At 33.7% G+C, this 25,220-nt stretch overlaps 1 protein-coding gene across 4 annotated transcripts in view; it reads right to left on the reverse strand.

The window, feature by feature from the left end:
- SMURF1 (SMAD specific E3 ubiquitin protein ligase 1) overlaps positions 1–25,220 on the reverse strand; it is a 113,556-nt gene that overhangs the window by 49,224 nt on the left and 39,112 nt on the right. The window contains exon 1 of one of the 4 annotated variants that reach the window (XM_074281246.1): positions 2,214–2,318. The exons of the other annotated variants lie outside the window; for them this stretch is intronic. Within the exon in view, the coding sequence (XP_074137347.1) occupies positions 2,214–2,253 (40 nt within the window). The 5' untranslated portion in view covers positions 2,254–2,318. Of the gene's footprint in view, positions 1–2,213; positions 2,319–25,220 lie in introns of those variants that run through there. 4 annotated transcript variants of the gene reach the window in all.

Consider the following 25,220-nt stretch of genomic DNA (forward strand, 5'->3'; position numbering starts at 1 on the left):
AACTCTCAATCTATACTCCACCTTTTAGACAATTAAATGTGCAGCACAGTGCTTTATACTTTCTAGTTACGTCAATAAATATGTGTTGATTAATTGGATCTGAATGCCAAGGTCTCTGCATAGGAAAGCAAGAAAGGAGGAAGAGAACATGAATGATAATAGCTCAAAACCAAAAAGCTAGAGTTCTTCTGAATCCTGGTTTTGCCATGAACAAGCATGTATTGAGTATCTGCTACATGTCAGGCACTGTGCTGGATGATAAGGTAAGAAAAACAAGAATAAAACAGTCATGCAGTTAAATATTTACATGAAGAATGCCAGATGTAATAGTAACATGTACTATTTAAATATTTTTATATGTGATATAAAATTAATTCAAGGTAGGTTAGAGAGGAAAGGCACTAGAAGTTAGGGAGCTCAGGACATTCAAGTATTTGATATGAGTTTGGCAGACTTTTAAGAGGTAAACTGAGAATGTATTCTCACCAACAAAAAGACATAGAGGTGGCTGATGAAGCATAATGTATGAACCATAGGAAGAAGTTTATCTAGAACAGAGTTCACAAGGAGGAATAATGTAAAATGAGGCTGTATTGTCAGTTACAATCAGAATAGAGATTTAAATGCCAAAGAAGAGTTCAAATTTGATTAAAGAGATGACAAGGAGTGATCGAAGTTGACTAAGTAAGAATAGATCAGTGAAGTTGATTGACTAAGTAAGAATAGATCAGTTCTTATGGAAAATACTTTGGCAGGTGGATGAAGAAAAGATTATATGATAGACATGAGGCAAGAGACCAATTGGCAATCTATTGTAATAGTCAAGAGAGAGGTAATACTTTCTAGAAGCTAACAGTACTCAAGAAACTTACAGAATTGTAAACTATGTCTCGTTTCCTCGTTGTCAGCTGCTACAATTTTTCCTATAATATGACCTCATATATGCCAATTTAAAATTGTCTTCCCCTTTAGAATGCAAAGCTTTTGAAAATAGAACAATTTTTACCTTTCTTGTATCACCAGTGTTGAGCACAGTGCCTAATAAATGCATACTAATTGGAAGCTCAAAAAACAAAGCAAAACAAAAAAACAACTCATAAATGATCAACATGGAGAGAAAAATTTCAGTTGAATGATTAGGCTGTTAGCCAGAACTGCAGAGGATTTATTAAAGAGAGAAGAAACAGAGGCAGGCACTAATTAGAAAATTTGGAAAGAGAAAAACAGAAAATTTAGTGAGGTCTATGTTTTTAAAGAATGGAGGAAACACAGGTATGTTTCTAGGCAGTAAGAAAGAGTAGAGAAGAGAGGGAGAAACTGAAAATTAAAGAAAAAACTGAGACAATGATGGAGGTAATCTGCTGGAGATGTGAGAAGATGCAATCAAGAGTACGTGAAAAAAGGTTAATTTGGTTTGGTAAGCAAAAAAGGGTCACTTTATCCACAGAGACTGTCACTGACGTGTGTGTGTGTGTGTGTGTGTGTGTGTGACCACTCCCCCTATCTCTTGTAAAACATGTCTTTGTTGAAGACTCTTTTTTCCAAGCTCCTCATAATCCGACTTAGCAGAGGAAAAATTAGCAAATACATAATGACCAAACTGATATTACTAAAGCACAAGTCTGACCACATCACTTGTTTGTTTTTATTTCCAGTGGCTTTCTATTTCCTCAAGCACCACCAACCACCATTAAACACATACTATGATCCACCCAAACAGGCTTATTCCCTAGTTCCTCATACCCAATCTTCTGGATTATAAATACCTTTTGGATCTCTATGCCTGTAATGTACTCACTCCTCATCTGATCTTCAAGAACAGCTCAAGTTCCATCATCTACATGAGAACTTTTCCAATTCCTTCAGTTTTTAATGTTTGCCTCTCCCCCAAATTACTTTGCATATACTAATCTATATAATAATATTACAGATATCATAATCTATATGTATAATATAATCTATAATAATGTACATACACACATATAGTCTATGTGTAAACATTTTATTTCCCACTTAATAGAATATAAGATAATTGAGAACAGGGGACTACTTCCCTATGTTTATATTACCAGTGCTCAGCATATAAGATCCTTACTACTCAGTGAACAAATGGACACAATAACATTATCTTATTTAAAAGTTAAGTTGTTAAATTCTATTGTGCTAATCTGAGAGAAACTTAGAAGAATCAAAATGTCTGAGTATAATCTCACCCTTGATCTGTGACTCACACTTCACAATTGCCATGGACATGTATGTAATTTGTTTTCTTTCAGATTTCCTTTTTCTCTTCCTCTCAGCTTTACCCTCAAATGTAGCCAATTCTCAAAGTATGGATCAGGGTGTCCTGGAGGATCCAGAGACTGCGTAAGGAGGTTTGTGAGGTTAAAACTATTTTTATAATAATACTAAGATTTTAAAATTTCTAATATGGTAAACATCAATAGGTACAACACATTATATACAAAAGCTCTTGGGGGAGGAAGAGACTCAATAATTTTTAAGAGTGCAAAGGAGTCCTGAGACCAAAAAGAGAACAATACTCTAATTAATATAAAATATTAAATAACGGCAAAATATACTGAATACATATACCAAAAATTTAACCACCATTTAGAACTTTTAGAATTTCAAGTTTTGTTACTAACATTTATTCTATTATGAAGCTTCAAATTAGAAAATTTATATATTTTCCAAAACTATAATTTGATATTATGTTTATATAAAGTAGCATGGAACCCTCAGGTCTACAACCTAAAAAACAAAAAATAAGAAGCCAGCCTTTTAAAGAAATAAGTCATGCTATGAGTTACTTTAATTTTAATAAAAAAATGAAACTATAACCTGAGGTATTAACACATTATCCATAAAAGGCCAACATATTTCACTGTGGTCAGATAGCCTAAAATGGACATGATGCCATTAAATTTAGGATGGGTTGATGATGCTTTTGCAAAAATGATAAAAAGCTTTTTATAAAATTAAAATATGTATATTATTAACCTATAAATTCTCCTGAAAGAAATGATAACCTTAAGTTCTAGATTTCTGGAGGAGTAATTTTTAGATTTTAGAAATTCACTACCATACTGTGAAGAGAACAAAACAGCACTATGGAATAGAAATGAACAGAAGGGAGCTGGAACTTCTAGTTTGGCTCCTGCTTGGGGGACAGGTTTCTTGAACTTTCTGGGCCTCATTTTCTCCATTTGTAAAAGAAAACCAGGGACAATGGCAATGCAGGATGACTTAAAAATCTATAATTCTAAGTTAATTCTGAACATAGTTTTCAAATGAATTAATGTTTGCTCAAATTTAGAATGTAGCCATCTTTCACATTTACCACTCAACTTAAGGCTCCTTATAGTGCTATCTGATTACATCATAAAAGAGAGGCCATCCTTGTGTTACACGACTGGATTCTTAGGATCTGCTTATGTTAAGAGTAATAAGGGCCATATTGAATCTGATTTAGTTTATGATATATTTAGTTTATGATATATAGCCTCCTATTTTAAAAATTTTATAATATTTTTAAAATACTGAAATAAAAATTATCTTCCCCCATTTTGGTAGGTAAAATGACAAAACCTGTTTTGGTTTTAATTGCTTTATGGTAGTGTCACTAACAAAGTAAATTAAGTGGCATGAAGTCCATCCATATGGAGACCTAAAAACTAAAGAAACTCTCCAATGATTCTCATAAATAGAGAGCAGTTGTTGAGATGAGACTGAAAACTACAAGAAAGAACACTTATTCTGCATCAGCCCAACTCTGCATTTGCTATGTGATCTTGTGTGAATCTCTTTACTGCTATAGCTCCATAGGTTTCTAATCACATTTCCATGATTTCCTAATAGCAGAGATGTGGTAAGATTGAATAAAATGATACCTGCTGATATGTAAGGTTTATAGAAAATGATTTATATGTAAAAGGCACATTCAAGTAATAAGATAGGCCTTTATCAGTTGCTCCCTCAATGGAGATCCAGGGGCTACAAAAATGTCACTTATATTCCTATATGCAGGGCCCCCTGGTATATTTTCAGAACACTTTCATCCCAGGAAACATTCCCAATATTGATCTTTGGCTTCCCTTTTTCTTATATCAATTTTGCACAATGTTGCAAGGTTAAATCTCCCTCAACTACTGCTTTTTTGCATGTCATTATCCTCTCTGTGGCTTCCTATAATGGTCACAGCATTAACTTCAAACATACATTTGACTTACAACCTCTCTAATTTGGCCTTATGCTATATCCAGTTTTTCCACACTGTTGAACAGGTGGCTCCCCACTCCAGAGTACTCACTGATCCCACACATCCCATGCTTATTTTTTCTTCACATCTTCCTCATACTAGTCCCAGAAGCAGTATGGATCAATGGAAAATACATCAGTTTTAGAGATACCATTAATTCAGTCCTTGACTTTGTCTCTTGCTGAAGGATCTCAGACAAGCCACTTAAAAACCCCTCCTCTCTCTTAAGTTTCTTCATCTGTAAAATTAGAGACCTGCAAGACAGTCTATAGGGCACCTCTACCAATGTTAAATTTGAATCTCTAAGTCAAAACCCTATGATCTAAAATGTTCTCCCTCCCACACTTTACTTATCTAAAAGCTTATCTTTCAAAGTGAACTTATTTAAGTAAGCTTTCTGATTAATCTATATTCATCCTTTTCGTAACTACTGCATTTATTAGAGATAAGTTTTCTATTTAATTGTTTTCAAATTGTTTATAGGTAGTAATTTTGCAAGTTCCTTGAGAACAGGGTATCTTTCTCCTGCATTTCTACCATTATCAGAAGTGATCATCTACATAGCATCCTAAAGTTTGCAAAGATATATATATAAATATTTTTTAAAACATAAATCAACAATTCTGCAAAGTAGGTGTAACTGGTATTATTATTTCTGTTTTATAGGTTCCCATAAGATACCATTACCTACTAGAGGCTAGTTAGTTTAGATTACCACAAGCAATCTTGTTGAGAATCTATAAGGGTAAAACCAAGAACATTTAAGAGCACAATCTTTCTCCCCAATAATTTAAAATGCTTAAACAAAATTTCCATTAATTATAAAAATGAAGATAATTCCTTATCAGAAAGTACTTATCCATGTCCCTTTGGTCCCGGAACAAAAATTTCCCCTAATATACCAACTCAGAATGAAGGTTTTATTTCTTAAGTTTGTTATGGTCACATTATATTGGATTCTAGCTTGCTGTAGTAGTCATCCATCTGACAATTTAGAAGAGGCAAAGTTGAAGATCAGTTTTTTGATTATATTCTAATACTTAATGTAAAATAAGAAAATGGTATTTACACACATATATTGTATCTAGGTTATATTGTAACACATGTAAAATGTATGAGATTGCCTGTCATCAAGGGGAGGGAGTAGAAGGAGGGAGGGGATAATTTGGAAAAATGAATACAAGGGATAATGTTATAAAAAATATATATATAAATATTTTAAAAATTACTCATGCATATATACTGTGAAAAAAATTATAAATAAAAATTTAAAAAAATTTTTAAAAATTAAATTAAAATTAAAATTTTTTTTAAATTATATCAGTGAGAATACTTTCTAGTAACATTAAAACAAATTGCAAATAGAAACATACATATACACATTCTATGAGGTAATCTCAAATCAGAATAAATTATGCCTAAAGTTCCATTTTATTATTTGCTTACTAAATTATATGAAACAAAAAAAATTTTTTTAAATGCCAATCAATAAACACTTAAGTATCTACTTTTTTTCTAGGCACTGTGCTAAGTAGGTATACAGAAAGAGGCAAAGATAGTCCCTATCTTCAATAAATTTGTAATTTTTTTTTTTTTTTTTTTGCTGAGGCAATTGGAGTTAAGTGACTTGCCCAGGGTCACACAGCCAGGAAGTATTAAGTATCTGAGGTCATATTTGAACGGTCCTCCTGACTTCAGGGTTGGTGCTCTATCCACTGCACCAACTAGCTGCCCAATAAGTTTTTAATCTAATGAAGGAAACAAGAGGCACATAAATATAAACAAACAAGTTATATACAGGAAAAATAGGACATAATTAATAGACTAGAAAAGGTTGGAAAAGCTTTTTGTGAAAGATGTATTCAAAGGAAGCCAGGGAAGTCAGTAAGCAGAGTTGAGAAGGAAGAGCATTCCTAGCATGAGGGACAGTCAGTGAAATTGCCCATGGTGGAGAGATCAACTCCCAAAAAGCCAGTGTCAATGCTCGAGAGTAAGATTTTTGTCAAGAAAACTCTATGGACTGTATTGTCCACAGGGTCACAAAGAGTCAGACTTGACTGAACAACTAATCAAAAAAAAAAAAAAAAAAAAAGAAAGGAGGTCTAAGAAGACTGGAAAGTTAAGAATGCCAAACAAAGCATTTTGTATTTGTCCTTCGAGGAGATAAGGAACCACTAATAATGAGTTAGGGGTGAGGTAGAGGGGAGAATGGTGGGATGAGGAAGCATGGTCATATCTACACTTAACAAAAATCATTTTGGTGGCTGAATGGAGAATGGACTAGGTTAAGACTTGAGATGAGCAACCTACAGCAAGCTATTGGCAGGAGGTGATGAGAATCTTCATTAGAATGGAGAAAGTCAGAGAAGGAGTTATCTGAGAAATGTTGCAAAGGCAAAACGGACAGGCCTTGACAATATTGGGGGGGATAGGTAGAAGTAAGAGAAAATATAGACTTCAAGGGTGACTCCTAGGATGCAAGTCTGAAGGACTTGCCCTCCACAGGGTTGAGTAAGTAAGGTTTTGTTCTCTACAAGTGACAGGAAAGGTATTGGGGTGGTGGCATAGTGGTTTAAGGGTAAAAATGAATTCAATTTTAGGCATGTTTAGTTTAAGATATCTATGTGAAAGGCAGTTGGAGTTGTGAGATTAGGTGTTGGTGAAGAAGCTGGAGCAAGGAAGATTTGAGAATTTCATAAAGAAATGGTTAATTAAATCTATGAGAGTTGATGAAACCACCAAACAATATGGAGGGAGAAGAGAAAAGCTTCCAGGGCTGAATATAAGTACCCAGCAAAGGAGACAGAAGGGCAGTGACATAGCTAGGAGAAAAATCAGAGATTTAGAGAGAAGAGAGTATCAAAGAGGAAGAGACTGATCAAGAGTATCAAAGATTGCTGAAAGATCAAGGAGAATGAGGACTGAGAAAAAAGTCACTGGATTTGGATTTCACATATATACCTACATGTCCCAAATAGATTTCTGACAATAAAAAAAGGCAAAACTACTTCTACTTTGGAGAGCGGAGTCTTTAACCTCTTTAATTTTTTTTTTAAGGGTCAGGATATGTGGTTTAATCAGTGTAAATGATGTAAATGAATTTCAAGTGTAGAACTCTTCCTACCAAAGTACAATCATTTGTTTGCAATGTATTGTGTCAGGTGCTGGGACACTGAGAAATTCAGTGACTAAATTTTATGGCCTCTCTACTGAAATGTATGAGAATCTCAAGGATAGGAAATCATTACCACTGGGAAGTCCCACATGAGGAAACTCCCTCTCCCAAAGAGCTCAGTACCTTCTCTAAACTTATAGTTTTCACTATGAAGACCTGAGCATCCTGAAGTGACCCAATGTAAGTAGGTAAGATTTAATGAAATATATGAAATTATATATACACATAAATAAACACATGACATTTTATTTCTAAGTTAAGTCACTCTGTGCCCTGCAGAGCTCTTTCAGCATGGGTCAGTGGTCTCATTTCTAGTTGAGGGTGACATGCCTGGCTTAGATCACAGAGAGGTAAAGGGACCTGTCCAGTCAGACAGGTAGAATGTGCCAGAGGCAGGCCTTAAACCCAGATCTTTCTGATTCCAAGGAAATCTAATGCCCTCTCCTATATATAATCTGCCTTTAGAACTACCAAGACACGTTTTAAAAGCCCTATTAGTATTCTATATATTTGGTGGATCAATATAGGGATAAGCATAAAAATACACTTCTCTGTGATTGTAGATGATTGTGTTATTCCATCTCAAAGCAACAATCACCCTGCCCCTCTCTGAAACCAGGTTTCTCCATGGGTAAAATAAAGAAGGCAATACTTTAAAGTATCTCTTCAGACAACCTCTATCAACACTTCATGGGTCTTTAATTAAACTAACACTTTTTTTTTAATTAGAAAAGAACAGAAGTATCAATAGTGTATTTTTATACAATTTTATCAACAGAAATATTTTCCTTCCCAATGATTTTGTATGAAAAATTAAATTTTTTGAAGGGGCTTTTTTACTTCTGAGCACTTTGCAACTAAAATTCTTTAAAAATCAGTATTTACTAGATTAGTTATTTGATTCCAGCCCCTGAAAGTGGTTTTAATTGGATTGCATTTTTCTTTTATATATCACTCCTTCTTCCACATAGTGATATTATAAATGGCACTGCTTAACTCCAAAGCCACTGTATTCTCAATTTCTAGGTTTCCAAAGACTCATTTCCTGACAAGCTCTTGGTGATTTTCTAATGGGAACTAATAAACGATTTGTGACTTCAGTTTCCCCAAACCACTAGGAGCTGTTTGCTTCCAGAATTACCAAATTGGTTGGTCTATACAATTTATGTACATGGTATATATATATATATATATATATATTATACATATGTATGATTTATACAGTTTAGCCAAAATGTGTGATAAGACCATGCTAGCATGTGCATACCATATAGTTTGCTCCTTCATCAAGACAACTGGGCAGAGTGACCAGCTATCTATACAAACATAAGTATTTCAAGGCTATTAGTCTCTAAATTTGTATAGTGTTGAAATAAAAATACAACTACACACTTCCAAGCTAACTCTACAGTGTCTATTGCTAATACATGAGCTATTGGTAGAAAAATAGAAAAAACAAAAAAAGATATAAGGATTACATCTTCTAAGTTATCTCAGCTACCCATCCATACCTACCCAGACAGTTTCTCAGTAGTCCTGGTCCCTAAAAGACAAAGATGCACTTCTGGTATTTCCAGGTAAAATTTGTTTGGCTATTTGTTGATCTTGTTTTTATATTTAAATATCCCCTCCCATCTATACATGTTTGCTTACACTAGTTGGATTTACTAAAAATTTTAATGAGTTAAATTCTACAAAAGGGGGAGGGGAAGACAACTGGGCAGGAAGGATAAAGCAATGTTTTGTTGTGTTAAAGTCTACAAAATAAAGCAGCTAACAACGAACTTGGAAGATTGTTTTATTTTTTAAAAATCACATCACATCCAAATGGTTTAATAGCTTTTGTGAAGGATATTTTAATGCCTGAAGCAAACACTCCTAACTCATTTCTTAGTGCAGTCACTGAGATCAATTCTGCTGCTTCTTTCTATCCTCTGAGCTGTAAATGTCCCACTTAGGATTTCCACCGCTGGGCAACTCATGATGGTTCCAAAATGATATTATTCCAAGTTGGGGGTTATTTATGTTCTAGGTAAGAGAAAAAATGAGTCCATAAAAAAAATCTATGTTGCTGAAGGCACTAAGTGTATAAAAATATAAAGTTCTTAATACTATCCAGAAGATGGAATAAAACACTCATTTTATTCAGAAATCAAAGGAAATTAAACTGTTAGCACAGGGTTCAGAGTTATCAATTCTAGTCGTTTTCCCTCTATTTTGTTATCTGATATAAAACCTTGTTTTGGCTTAAGGGTTTCATTCTTTTTAAAAGTGTAAAATACCAAAAAAAAAAAAAAAAAGTGATAGCAAAAGATAATTTTATACCCTAGGCTTTGAAGAGAGTTGACAGATTATGAACATAGTCAAAGTCAAATAGTTTGTTTTCCTCTGTCTCCCCCCCCCCAATTTAATAATCAATAGCTTCAAAGATTTAGAATTGGAAGAATCCTAGTCACCTTGGAAATCATTCTATCCCTCTCCCCCCATTCCTCCTTCCATAGTATCCTGCCTCACTCTGTCTCTACATAGTTAATATTTTTTATAGTAGCATCAATATCAGAAAAGCAAAGAAAACTTTTCATGATCAAAAATTTAAAGTCAGATTTTTAAAAAAAACTTCTTAAGAATATTTTAAATTTGTACAACCAAAAGAATATTTTGGACCTGGAGGTGATTTTCCAACTATACCACTACTACTTCCAAAAGTCTCTAAGTACAAAATATCAGTAAGAATCCTATTGAAGACGACTAAGTAATTAGCATTTTACACTTTTGCATTTTTTCTTTTTAGACCTATGGAACAAAAAGAGTCAGTCAGTCAGCATTAAGGGATGAAACAAAGTATAAACATTGTTTCAGTAGGAAATAGATTCTATTTTTCTGAGGCAATTTCAAAAAGACGTTAGTGTAAATCAAACCACATAAATTACTTGGAAACTCCACCATCAGTTAAATTAGCCTAAGATAAAATTAAGCCTGACATAATAAAGATAGAAGTTACATAAAACTATCAAAAAGAAAAAAAAAAACTTCAAAGAACAAAACAAAGTTAACTGTGAATTTTCGTAAATTATCGCAGAGCACTGATCAAGGTAGACACCACAAAAACAAGGAATGTCTAAGATAATTTAATAAATATTCCTGAATACATGTAATTTTACAATAAACTCAAAAATATTTGAAATTGCTTCAAACCTGATTTCCCAGCTTCTGGTTTGTCCCTTATTTCAATCAATTCTGCACATTACTGTTGGGTTTCTATTACTTTTTAGCTTTCATCATGTCATTCTCCTACTCAAAAAACTTTTGACACCATGCCTCAGTTGTCTTCTGAACCTGAATATTTCTCTGCATGCTTTTCCCATTTTTGATTAACTAGTTCCTGTGGCCTCACCAATGGGGACTCCATTTTGGGGCTTGGCCCAGCTATCTTTCATTTCTATTATTTTTTACTTCCCAAACTACCAGTCCTGCTAGCCCAACCTTCACAACCAGGCCACATAATCTTCCATCCAATCACCCTGACCTCCAGGCTGTTTCAAGAACAAGGCACAGTTCCAAACATTTTTTCTGGCTTTTCCCAGTGCCTAAAATTTTCTTCCTTTTGGATATCTATCTCCCAGCTTTATTAGCTTCAAGTTTCAACTAAAACAAAAAAGTCCCATCTTCTATAGAATCCTTTCTCAATCCTTTTTAATTTCAATGACATATTATTTCTTATTTGTCCTGTATATTGCTTGTTTGTACAATATTTACTTTTCTCTGCCATTAGACCATGAATTTCTTAAGGACAGGGACTGTCTTCTTTTTGTATTCCCATGGCTTGGCACTTTAGCAGTTAATAGAGGTTTACTGAATGACATTCCAGTGAGGCTTATTTATACTACAAACATCAAGTATTTCATTTTGGTATAGGACCAATCAGAGAGACAAAAAATTGCTAACAGTCTTGCTCTTTGGGAAATTTACAATATAATGGGGACTTAAATCACAATATATACTATTACATATTAATAAATACATATATAACAATACAAATAAAGACACAATACTGTGTTGAATAGGAGTTTGAATCACCAAAAAATGCCAGAATCATTAAAATATAGAAATATGTCCCACAGGTGTGAGTTTGGGTCCCTTTTCTTTTTTTCCTCTATAATGTTTTACTTGGTGATCTCATTAGTTCCAGACCTATTTTCTAGAGGAGCTCTAGTCTTGTATCTCCACCTATCTGTTGGATATCTCAAACTGAATGTCCACATACACCCGAAATTCAACATGTTTAAAACTGAACTCATTATCTCTCTACTCTTCCCTCACCAAATACTCTGCCCTTCCAAACTTCCCTATTAATGTCAAGGGCAGAGGTGTCAAACTCTTAAAAAAAAAAAAAAAAAAATATATATATATATATATATGTAAAAGATAATGTTAATTTGTGGTTTTCTAAGTCAATTTGCAGCTACAGGGATCCATTTCTATTCAAGTTTGAGGCCACTGATCCAGTGCATTATCCTTTTCCTAATCATACAGCTCTATTCCCTGACTTCTCTTTCACCCCGTACTTAAACATGATGCCAGGGTCTTTGGTTTTACATGACTTGTACATCTCTTTCTTTCCTCTGACACTTCAACTGCCCTGAGGTAGGTTTTCCCTCATCACCTTATACCTAAATCATTTCCACAGACTGGTGGTGTGGTTTTCCTGCCACAAGTCTTTCCCCATTCTGGTCAATCCTCTCCTCAGTAGTCAGAGATGTTTCTCAAAAGCAGCTTTTACCATGCCCCCCTCACTCCTCTACTCAATAAACTCCACTGGCTCCCTGTCACCTACAGGATCAAACTTAAATCTTCTCTCTGGCCTCCCAAAGCCCATCTTCTCCTCCACTCCAGTTTTCTGGTATCTTAAACCCCACCCCATACTCTTTAATCCAATGAGGCTGGCCTCACTGTTTCCGGAATAGGACACTTAAATTTTCAACTCTTAAGTATTTTCAATGGCTACTCTCCAAGACAGGAGTGTTCTCCCTTATCTCTTCCTCCAGACTTCCTTCAAGTCTTAGACAATGGAAAGGGCACTGGATTTTGCATATGAGTTCAAGTCTTGTTCTTATCATTTACAACATAGGCAACTCACCTGGTCTCAATTCCCTCATCTGTAAAATAAAGAAATTGGACTAATAAATGGTCAAAGGATATGATCAGACAATTTTCAGATGAAGAAATTAGAAGTATTTGCAGCCATATGAGAAGGTGCTCTAAATCACTATTGATCAAAGAAATGCAAATTAAGACAACTCTAAGATACCACTACATACCTCTCAGATTGGCTAAGATGACAGGAAAAGGTAATGACGAATGTTTGAGGGGATGTGGAAAAACTGAGACATTGATACATTGTTTGTGGAATTGTGAACGGATCCAACCATTCTGGAGAGCAATCTGGAACTATGCCCAAAGGACTCTTAACATTGTGCAGACCCAGCAGTTTTCTCCTGGATCTGTATCCCAAAGAGATCTTAAAGGAGGGAAAGGGACCCACATGGGCAAAAATGTTTGTGGCAGCCCTTTTCAAAGTGGCAAGAAACTGGAAACTGAGTGGATGCCCATCAGTTGAGGAATGCCTGAATAAATTGTGGTATATGAATGTTATGGAATATTACTGTTCTATAAGAAACAACCAACAGGATGATTTCAGAGAGGCCTGGAGAGACTTACATGAACTGATGCTGAGTGAAGTGAACAGAATCAGGAGATCATTGTACATGGCAACAAGATTATGTGATGATCAACTCTAATGGACATGACTCTTTTCAACAATGAGGTGATTCAGGACAATTCCAATATACTTGTGATAGAGAGACCCATCTGCATTCACAAAGAGGTCTGTGGTAATTGAATGTGGACCACAATTTTGTATTTTCACCTTTTTTTTGCTATTGTGTATTTGCTTTTTGTTTCCTTTCTCATTTTTTCCTCTTTTTGATCTGATTCTCTTGTGCAGTATGATAAATCTATGTATTAATAAAAGCATCAGATAAACCATGAAAAATTAAAATCTAAAAAAACGAAAGTTGAGAAAAATTTGCAACTAAACAGGTGAGAAATTTCAGGATTATGGAATAAAAAGTATAGTTTGCAGGCCGGCTGGTAATTACTGAACCTTCCATGATATTTCTCTCCATCTCCAAATATACATCAAGATCTGTACTGCCAATGACATGGCAAAAGAATGTTTACAAATGGAAACCCAAATGATGCTGATTCCACTGTCATAAAGACTGAAATTGGTATCTATTGTTCTTACAAAATTGCAACGTGCCTTCCTACTAAGGTTAGCAGTTTTCAGGTTTTACTTAGGATGTTCTTTGTTTTATGCTTAACAAAAGCATCACAATCAGATTAAATATTTCATAAAAATTATTAAATGGAAAACTTTCATGAGACAACAAAACTAGTAATGGGAAAAAGAGTAATGAATTATAATTGCTGAAAACAAAATATTTACTCCTAATTAATGATACTTTCTTTCCCTAAAATCAGTACATTTAGATAACTGGTATAAACTATTACCTCAAAGGTATTTCTTTCTTTCTTTTTTAACAACATTATCCCTTGTACCCCATCTGTTCCGAGTTTTTCCCCTCCTTCCCTCCATCCCCTCCCCTAGAAGGCAGGCATTCCCATACATGTTAAATATCTTATAGTATAAATGCCCACAGTTTACACTCATCTCCCAGTGTTCCTTATCTGGGTGTAGCTGATTCTGTCCATCATTGATCAATTGGAATTGGATTAGCTCCTCTCTATGTTGAAGATATCCACTTCCATCAGAATACATCCTCATACAGTATCATTGTTGAAGTGTATAATGATCTCCTAGTTCTGCTCATTTCACTCAGCATCAATTCATGTAAGTCTCTCCAAGCCTCTCTGTATTCATCCTGCTGGTCATTTCTTACAGAACAATACTATTCCATAACTTCATATACCATAATTTAGCCAACTATTCTCCAATTGATGGACAACCATTCATTTTCCAGTTTCTAGCCACTACAAAAAGGGCTGCCACAAACATTTCAAAGGTAATTTCAATTGATGTCTTATATTGTGCATGTTATGTTTTAATTGCTACATCAAAAGGTATTTTTATGTATATGAGCCAAGTACTTATAGTACTATATTCATTAGTATAGCCATTTATTTTATAGTATTCATATATGTGTGTGTATATATATACATATATATGTATATGTATATGCATACAGATAATACATATATAATATGACATGTTAGTGGTGTAGTTGGATAAAGCTTCCTGGCCCGGAGTTAGGAAAACTCGTCATCATCTTAAATTCAACTGTAGCTGTGTGATGTTGGGCAAGTTATTTCACCCTCTTTGCTTTAGTTTTCTTATCTGTAAAGTGAGCAAAAGAAAATGATAAACCACTCTAATATCTCTGCTAAGATAATCCCAAATGGGGTCATGAAGAATCAGACATGACTGAATGATTTTAACAACAACAAATATATAATATAGATTTACAATATACAAGATCAGTAGCTTGCATTTTCTACAAAGATGATGCTTCTAGAGAAACTTAAGAGTTTCTTCTAAGTATTATTAGTTTAGAAGTATACTTGTCTAGGTAGGAATTACTAGCTATTATTGATCTGATGGTGTAAATGTATTACTTAAGAGTTACACTAAAACTTACAGCTTCTTCTAAGTATTAGAACAGAGCCAAAGACAGACTCTGTTCCTATTTTAACTGCATGAAGAAACTAGACTACCTAGGGAGATATTTAGTCTGTGAATATTGAGATATCCTTGGAGGAAAGTATGTACACACACACATACACACATGACTGAATATATTTTGTCATTTATGAAAGATCCTTTTGCATGTCCTAAGGAACAGAGAAATCAATGATTTTTCAGCAGATGCCATGCTTCTATGTAGATATATATTGTATCCAAAGGAAAAACAAGGAAAAGTAAAGTGCCTGATTTTAACTTGGCAACAATGTTTCAATATAAATTCATTCCTCTTTCTTTATATGCCTTGACCCACCTCTCTCCGTTTCTTCTTCCTTCCTTCCCAAAGGAATCTAGATTTTAATTACTGAAATCTCATAAGATAGCTAAGAACCATGCCTTAAACTCAAAACTATTTTGGCTCTCATTAACAGGTTCCAAGCAAAACCCTAATAAGGTTATACTTTGGGCACTGATTGATTTAGAGTAAAGGTAAATAGCAACTGTTTCTGTTTTAGCCAGAAATCCATGAGGGTTTTCCCCTTCCAGATAGACTTTTTTTTTTTTTTTAGGGGGGGGGACTAGGTAAAAGAGGCCTTTTTCTGACTCTTTTCTCACCTAGTCTTAACTACTGATTATATGGGTGTTGCCTCAGCTGAACAGAGACTTGTTAAAGACTAACTTAGTTTTAAAAGGTCAAGGTCTTCCACAACATCCAGGGGACATCTCCAATCATCCTGATCTATAGATCTATATCTTGCCACTGAACCCAGATGGCTGTGGAGGAGAAAGTGAGGCTGGTGACTTTGCACAGCCTCTTCACTTAAATCTAATTCCTCAAATTATGCAAATCACCTCCCAGATATCATGGTCCTCTTTAAGAACAAAGAACAAATAACAACCACTTACTATGGATGGTATCAGACTTTAATTTCCTATTCATATCTGGATGTTTTCCGTGAAGCCTTACTATTATGCTGACATACACAGACACTGAGAATCCAGTCATGTTGACACCACTACAAGGAGCACTAAAATAGGGTGCTTGTGGATCCCAATAGTGTGGGGAAAAAATCTCAGACCTTACTAATTCCAAAAAAAGGTGACTCAGAAAAATAACAACTACTACCAACATAGATATTAACTCTTCTATCTATCTATCTATAAAAAAATCTTTATGACATTCATATCTATCTTTTGTGAAGATATTAGTATGACCAGAGCAGGCTTCTGCAGAAGATAGTCAATGATATACTAGCTATTTACAATCCCATAAATGACTGAAAGATGTAGAGAATATGAGATGTTATTGTGCTTATGTTTGTTAATTACGAAAAAAAATCCACATTCAATGATGCAGATCAAACCATTGCCTCACAGGCTCTTTTATAATAAGGTATCTTTCATATTTATAACAAGATCATTCAGGATTTCCTAGGAGATGTAACAATAGAAATAAATATATCCAATGATCTTTTGATAATAAGCATGGATGAAACGTAAAACAGAAAGGAAATTTTCTCCCCCAAAAGCATCTGTCCCTATGATACAGAAAATAAGGTCAAGGAGGTCTTCACTTTAGGTTCTCCTATTTGTAGAAGATATTCTGCAGACTACATTAATCCCAAAGACATTCAGACTGTAAAGGGCCAGAACTTTGGAGAAGAATACTTGAAACAAGGATACTAACAACAAGTGTTATCTCAGTGGAATTGATGAGATGATGGTTCTCTAGTATACATATACTTAATATTTAGCATGGTAATATAATGGTTCTCTAGTTCACACATAATCAGTATGCTGTAATGATGTAGTTGTAATTCGGTATTTAAGGACTGAGAAGGACTGGAAATGACACATTACATTTTTGACCAGCCTCATGGTGGCTCTCCTGCCTCCATCACTTCTCCACTAAGACCAAAGACTTGGGCTGATCCTGAAGTCCCCCAGAAAGCTAGCCTGAACATTACAACAGACATTTTCTGGAAGAAATCTGTAATAATTCAAAGAAATATGAACTATCTGTCCACACCAGAAAAACCAAATGAATGAAAAATGTCTAGACCCCATATTTCAACAAGCATTTGAATGAATACCCTATAGAGCTTGTTCAAATGTATGCATGTAACAGATACAGATAGACAATGAACTTGTCTCAGAATTGAAAAGGAAGGAGAGAGTAGCCTGAATTGCTTTTTTGTAATTACAAAGAACTTTTATGGATCTCAAGCTTCCCAAAATAGCAAAGGCCCATCTTTTCAATACAAAATTTTAGTGGTATTAATGTTTGACAGTGAGTCCTAGAACATTACTGTCTCTAAAGGACTAAGCAATAGCAAAGGTGTGTGATGTGAATAGGATGCAATATATATAACCAATGAAGCACTCCAAAGAACAGTAGTAAAGAATATCATTATGGAATTATATGAAACAGACAACAGATGGTCACTCAAGCAAAGAAAGGCAAAAGAGACAGCAAGATCTCTCCATTTATCCTTTTCTGGTGAAAATAGTTTTAGTCTCAAGAAGGTGCTGGCCAGCAATACTTCCTTTATAAAATGATCTCTTAAAATACTAATTTTCCTTGTACCTGCCCCTACCCTCCCAGAACTAGTGCAAAATTGATACTTTACTGAAAAAGGCTGTAGGCAGAATCCTATTTTCAGACTACCTACAGAAATAGGATGTAGTCTAGACATTTAATTTGTAATAAAAAAAGTCAAGGTATCAGCATTTATAGATTTAAAGGACTTAGAGACCTAGAAGTCATTTAATACCATCCTCTCCTTTTATAGAAGAGGAAACTAAGCTGAGAGAAATAAAAGGTCTGCCAGAGGGCTTCACAGCCAATAAATAAGTGGTAGAGGGAGGATTCAAACCCAGATCTAAATACTCATTCCTTTTCATTACTGTGCTTTCTACTAGTGTCTACCAATTTTTTTCCTTAAGCTCAACAAACTTTATGCTATTAGAGAATTCCTGTGCTTATTTCTATGTAATATTTGATATTTTTATTATATGCAAATTCTTTTTTTTAAAGGGAAGAGACTATGCTAGCTAATAATTTTTCCAATGTTCCTATCAGGGTGCCATGATTATAAAGGTGATTGTTAAAATAATTCACAAAACCCCTCTCCCAAATTCTACAGCCACCTAACAAGTTTAAAACAGCAAATTATTTTTATACTTCTCAAAGTAAAAGCCATGTTTCAGACCTCAAAATATTAATAAAGTGAATTTTCAGTAAATCTGAATGGAGAGAAAAACTAATAAGCTTTTCTAAAGCAAACCACAAAGACTGGGGTGGGGGGGAATCTCCAAAATTAACTCTAAATAAAAATGACTTGATGAAGTTAATGTAGCACATCCATTGAATTCTATCTAGGTATAACAAATAAGAACAGAACTATACATGAACCTTTCTGAAATTCTTCTTCTACCCAAAGTCATCCTTTATAACATACTTAAGAAAAGTCCAGCAAAAAACCCAACCAACAAATTTACCACGTCCAATAGCATGTACAAAATGTCACACTATAAGTTATATATACTTTAGCAAAGAGGGGAGGGAAGATACACTTTTTCAACTCTTCTCCAGGGTCCAAGTTTAGTTATCATATAATAACACATTTTGTTTTTGTTCATTCCACTCACAATGTAGTTATGTTGTCGTCTTTGTTCAGCATATTTCAGATTGTATCAGTTCATATAGTTCTTCCTAAGCTCCTCCAAATTCTTCATTCTTCAATACTTCTTTATGAAATAATAATATTCCACTATATTTATGTGCCACAATTTGGATACATAATCCTCTGACTCAATGTGGCAGAAGGAAAGTGCCAGTTATTTTATTTTATTATTATAACTTTTTATTGACAGAAATATGCTTGGGTAATTTTTGTACCCCCTTCTGTTCCGACTTTTCCCTTCCCTCCCTCCACCTCCTCCCCTAGATGGCAAGCAGTCTTATACATGTTCAATATGTTATAGTATATCCTAGATATAATATATGTGTGTAGGACAGAATAGTTCTCTTGTTGCACAGGGAGAATTGGATTCAGAAGGTAAAAATAACCTGGAACGAAAAACAAAAATGCAAACACTTTATACTCATTTCCCAGTGTTCCTTTTCTGGGTGTAGCTGATTCTGTCCATCATTGATCAATTGGAACTGAATTAGATCTTCTCTTTATCGAAGATATCCACTTCCATCAGAATACATCCTCATACAGTATCATTGTTGAAGTATATAATGATCTCCTGGTTCTACTCATTTCACTCAGCATCAGTTCATGTAAGTCTCTCCAGGCCTCTCTGAATTCATCCTGCTGGTCATTTCTTACAGAACAATAATATTCCATAAACATTCATATGCCACAATTTACCCAACCATTCTCCAACTGATGGGTATTGATTCATTTTCTAGTTTCTAGCTACTACAAAAAGGGCTGCCACAAATATTTTGGCACATACAGGTCCCTTTCCCTTCTTTAGTATTTCTTGGGATATAAGCCCAGTAGTAGGAAAGTGCCAGTTATTAAGTTATGAGTTCAAATCCTGCTGTAGTCACTACCATCTTTGTGGCCTTAGGCTAGTCAATTTGTTAACCCATCTATGGCTAGGTTTGACAGATTCAAGAACTCTGATCACTAGAAAAACCAACAATCAATGACTGATGATGAAGCTTGCTGCCCAGCTCCTGACAGAGATTATGGACTCAAGATATAGAATCAGACATATATTTTCAGATATAGTAGCAATTTACTTGGTTGACTATACCATCTTGTTATAAGGGCTTTCTTACTCTTTCTTTTTTTTTCCCACTGAAGGGTAGAGGACAAGAAGTTTAGGTAAGAAAAGACAGATATAGAAGACCAGAAAAGGAAAAGGAAAAAAAAAAAGAGAATTGTTGAAGCACCCCTTTTTTTTTTTTTTTTTAATGCATGGAACAGAATGGAAGGTCAGAAAGAAGCAACACACAAGTCGACTACCTTTGAAAACTACAGAATCAACTTATTATATACTTAAAGAGAAAAACAAGCTGTATATACAGAAATTTGCAGTTTTATTTATAATCCTCTTTTTCTATATTATGTATATGGAACTTATCTTGTAAAAATGAACAACTCTGATCTACCAAGATAAATGTTATCCATTTCTTGACAGACACACTATATATGCAGAATGATCCACATTTTTGGACATAGACATATGAGAATGTGTTCTGCTTGACTAAGCATATGTTATAAAAGTTGTTCCCCCCCCCCCCCCCAGAGAATGGATGAGAAAAAAATGCCTATTAACTGAAAAAAAATTTAATCCAGAATAAGACATATTTTTGGACACAGCCAATGTAGGAATCTGTTAATGTTGGACTATTGAGATTTTGTCAGAATTTTTGTTTTTACTATTTAAAGGAGGATAGTGACAGTAGGAAGGAAAGATATCTTGCAAAAACATACATTGAGCAAATGAATGAATAAAATAAATAAAGGGACTGTCTTAGAATCTAAGGACCTTTCTAATTTTGGTCTTATGATCTGCAAACAATCAACCAATTCTTCAGGGAAAGAAAAAGTGCTTCTATTAATTTTTTGTTATTCTCATATCCATGGAAGCGTTCTGTCTTTGACTTACTGGTAATATATGCCTTGAAATGGGATATCTAGTTCAAAAATGGACTTTTTAGTCACTTTCTTAGCACAATGCCAAATTGCTCTCCAGAATGGCTGAATCAATTTATATTTCCACCAAGAGTGTCTATTACACCACCTAGTCTTTTCTCAGCCCTTCCAACAACTAATTTACTCAAATAAAATGGTTTAGATTTTTAACATATAAAGCAGTCATTTAATATAGATTACAAGAAGAACTTTTAACTTCATATTCCCCCAACAAGCTTGAAGAGACAATTTGAATAGCAAGACAAAATAGGAGGGATTCTAGTGAAAAAGCTGCATTTATTAAAAGTGAAAAGTAAGATGCAACCATCAAAAGAAATATAAAAATTATTTATTGTTCCCCCATTCCATGACCACTTCAAAAATCTGTTGTGAGAAGCTGCTTAAATTTAAGCAACATTGTGGAAAACAGGTAAGTTAGAAGTGAAGCTAGTTAATATCTTCACTCTGACATTTTGGTTAAACTATCAGTTTCCTTTTATTATTTTTCTTCATTTGAAATAAAGGTACCTATGATTTTGATATTCCATTTTCCAGACTCAGTGGCAGAAAAGCAAGAGTAAAGGGAAAGAAAAGCTATGCATTATATTCAAATAGATTTTCTATGTTTTGTTAATACTATAAGAGTCTTCTAAAATCTATTTGAAGCATTCATTAAAATGTAACAAGGCAACTAATCAACAATGACATTAAATTACTGCCAAATAATCGGAGCCCAACAAAAATTTAATCCAAATTCTAAACAATTTTTGTGGTATCATTCCTGAAATGTTTACACAAGCAACATCTTATGCCAAAGCCAAGTTGTGTTTATGATTTATTTTTCCTCAGTTTTATCAGTCTTTTAGAAACGATTTTTAACTTAAAACTCAAATGTACTCCAAATTTCTTAATTATGAACTGATTAAAATAGATCAACTAAAATATAATGACTAAATATTGATTAGCAACAAGACAAATGTACCAAAGTACTTTATAGTTTAGAATTTATGTTTTAAAAATTTTAACAGAGTCTAGGCACAAAGGTTAAGTTTTGAGTTTCATCAAAAATTCAATACAAAGTATGTCTGAACTATACAAATGAAACAAATTTCTCTAGGTGGCACAATGAATAGGTTAAGCCTGAAGTCTGGAAGGGTTGTCATTTAACTTCTGTCTGCCTCAGTTTCCTCATATGTAAAATGAGGATAATAATAGCACCTTCCTTCCAGGGATTTTGTGAGGATAAAATAAGATAATAATACTTGTAAAATGCTTTGTAAATCTTAAATTACTATAAAAATGCTGGCTATTATTATTACAATGTTTAGTAAATAAAATGATTTTACTCATCAAAAATGAAAAATCAAACATCTAAGCAACTAAATTCTCTTATTCAGAAACAAAAAATAAAAGTGAAGGAACTCTGCCCTCCCTCACTCCTATACAGATTAATTTTACTATACTAATCAAAAGTTATTTGCAAAATATAGTGATATTCAAAAGATTATAGATAAAAAATTTAACTATGAAGGTAGAGATAGCTTCTTTATATCAATCAATCAAGTAGTAGCATTAACTAAGTATCTACTTATAACAGTACATAGCAGTGCTCGATGCTGAAGCTATTAAAAATAAGAAAGCCCTTTGACTTTTTCAGTAGTTTATATGAGGGGAGAACGAAAAGGACAGCACAAATATATACATAGAAACATAAATATAATAACGATATATAGAATAAATAAATACAAGATAGCAAGAACAAGGACCTCCAGCAGTTGGGAAGGGTATTGAGAAAGGTTTCACATAGAAAGGGGAACCTCCTACAAAGTCCTGAACTTGGAGGGTATTCAATACATTTTTTAAAAATTGAATTAAGAAAAATTTATAAGCGAAGATTTGACTTCAGACCGATCCCATGACCTCATCTTTTAGTTGGAATCTAGATTCATAGTGATTGGAGAACAAGAAGCAACAGAAAAATAAAAAAGGGCCAGAATTTTACTAGCATACATAAGAAGCAGGATTTTATGGAGAAAGATGATCAAGATGGCCTTCCAGCTCAAAACTGAAGCCTACATCTATAGTAAAAGAAAAAGTCTAGAGAAATTCTATGAACAGCTCAACAAGACCTTCCAAATTAACACATATTTTGCTATTTGGTGACTTCAATACAAATATGGAAACAGAGAACTGTGAAAAATGTTGAAAAATATAATTTGGAATCAGAAATAAAGAGATTCAAGATTTGTAGACTACAGAGAATTCCTCACATTCACTCAGCATGAAGGTTTTCTTTGAGAAAAGAATCGAGAAGTGGCTGAACATTTAAGAGTACCAGATACCAACACATACACACACACACACACACACACGTACACACACGTAAGCACAACACAAGTAATTCCTGAATCAGCTGATTATATAGGAAAAAAAGCAGTGAAAAGCTATAATGGAAATAAGAAGAATGTGGTGAGCAATCAAAACACAACCTGACTTATTTAAACAAACACTGAAAGAGGGGATATGAGTGGAGAAAAATGACTACAATGTAGGCTATAGCAATTTAATACAGAAGCTCAATCTAAGTAAATCAACTGTTACAAATAGGAAGACCAGAAGTGCCTAAAATTGCCTTTGTTATAAAACATTTTCCAAGTGGAAAAGATATGGCAGCCAATAACAACTTCTTTTGAAGGATGGAAGAAGAGCATGATCTATATCAATTCATAAAACAATGAGAAAACACCAAGGAGAAGTTTAAAGACTTGGCAAGACTCAATCAAGTAAAGATAATTTGAAGGTACTTAGAAATGAGATTATATAGAAGACAAACATGGAAAGGATTAGCAAATTTTTTTCACCTCAAGGACAGTGGAGTCTCTAATTTTACAGTTCTGGATGGTCTTATAGAAGAAGTAAAAACAGAAAGAAAATACAGATGGATAAAACAAATGAAATAGAGCAAGAATACAAGAGAAAGAGTCTTTGCTAGAATTGACACAATTATGAGATTGGAGATCAGTTTTCATGGCAATTAAAAGAGGAACAGATACCAAAGGTATGTAAAACTCCAGACTTTGTTATTAAAAATTTCAATTTTAATATATTAATAATTTTTGACCTATGAGCTTACTTTCTTATCTATATAAAATATTTATGAGAATAATACACATGCGTGTACGCACACAGGAAGAGAAAAAACAAAGAGAATGGGAGAGAGAAGCAAACAAGAGAAGAAAGGCAGAGACAGTGAAAGGGAGAGAAGAAAGAAAGACAGATAAAATGCCAATTACATACCTTCTTATAAGAAAATAATTAAATAATCAATTGCTACTTCGTCTCAACAACGGCTTCAAAAATCCCAATTAAAAGTCATGGGAGCATTTTAAATTTCTTTCCACTTGCCTACGTTCTTTAAAAAAGAGAAACTGATTTTCTACAATACAACTTTCAAACTTGTTTTTGCTTTTTATCACAAACAAAAAATTGCCACCATACTTTTTTAAAGGGGAGAAAAATTCAACTTATGTTATTTTTTTAAATAAGGTAATGAAAAGAACTAACTTTACTACAAGAATAAAGCAAATAATATACTTCTACCCCAAACCTGAAATTATACACTTATTCAAGAGAAATTCTTGATAACAAACTCACTTGAAAAAATTGAGGTTGAACCAGAATGTATATTAGTCAACAATAATACTATGAAGGACTGATGAGAAAAAGCTTTTTCTTTTTACTTGCTAGCTGGTTGAATAAACTAAAATGATTAGGCAGTTGACAACAGCAAGTACAGAATCACAGATAGGCACATAAAAGACATTAAAAAAAAAATAACAGTGGTATTTTCAAATATCTCCAGTCTCATCCCTTATTGATTCATTTTCCTTTTACATTGCTTCTGGGTGTATACACAAAATTTTTGCCTAGATCCATAACATACAAAGCTTAGTAATGAAGAAAATCCATGTCAAAAGTGTTGTGGTCTATGGAATTTATAATAAATGTACCAAAACAAAATGCTCTTTAAAGAAAAAGAACTTAAATAGTTGGAAGAATATTCAGTACTCATGGCTAGGTTTTGTCAATAGAATAAAAGAAAATTGACATTACCAAGGTTAGTTTTAATGATATACTGATCAAATAGTTAAGAAATATTTTATAGGACTTGATAACATAATAACAAAGTTCATTTGGGGAAACAAGAGATCTGACATATCAAAGGAAATGATGAAAAGAAATAGATTTAGGAAGTAGAGTAAGGATGGGAATTTCTACCCTTACTCTACTTCCTAAATCTGCTTCTTTTTTCCAGATCTCAAGCTATATTAGTAGTATTATATCAAAAACATCTGGTATTGG

This window comes from Sminthopsis crassicaudata, chromosome 1, assembly GCF_048593235.1.
Source record: "Sminthopsis crassicaudata isolate SCR6 chromosome 1, ASM4859323v1, whole genome shotgun sequence".
NCBI lineage: Eukaryota > Metazoa > Chordata > Mammalia > Dasyuromorphia > Dasyuridae > Sminthopsis > Sminthopsis crassicaudata.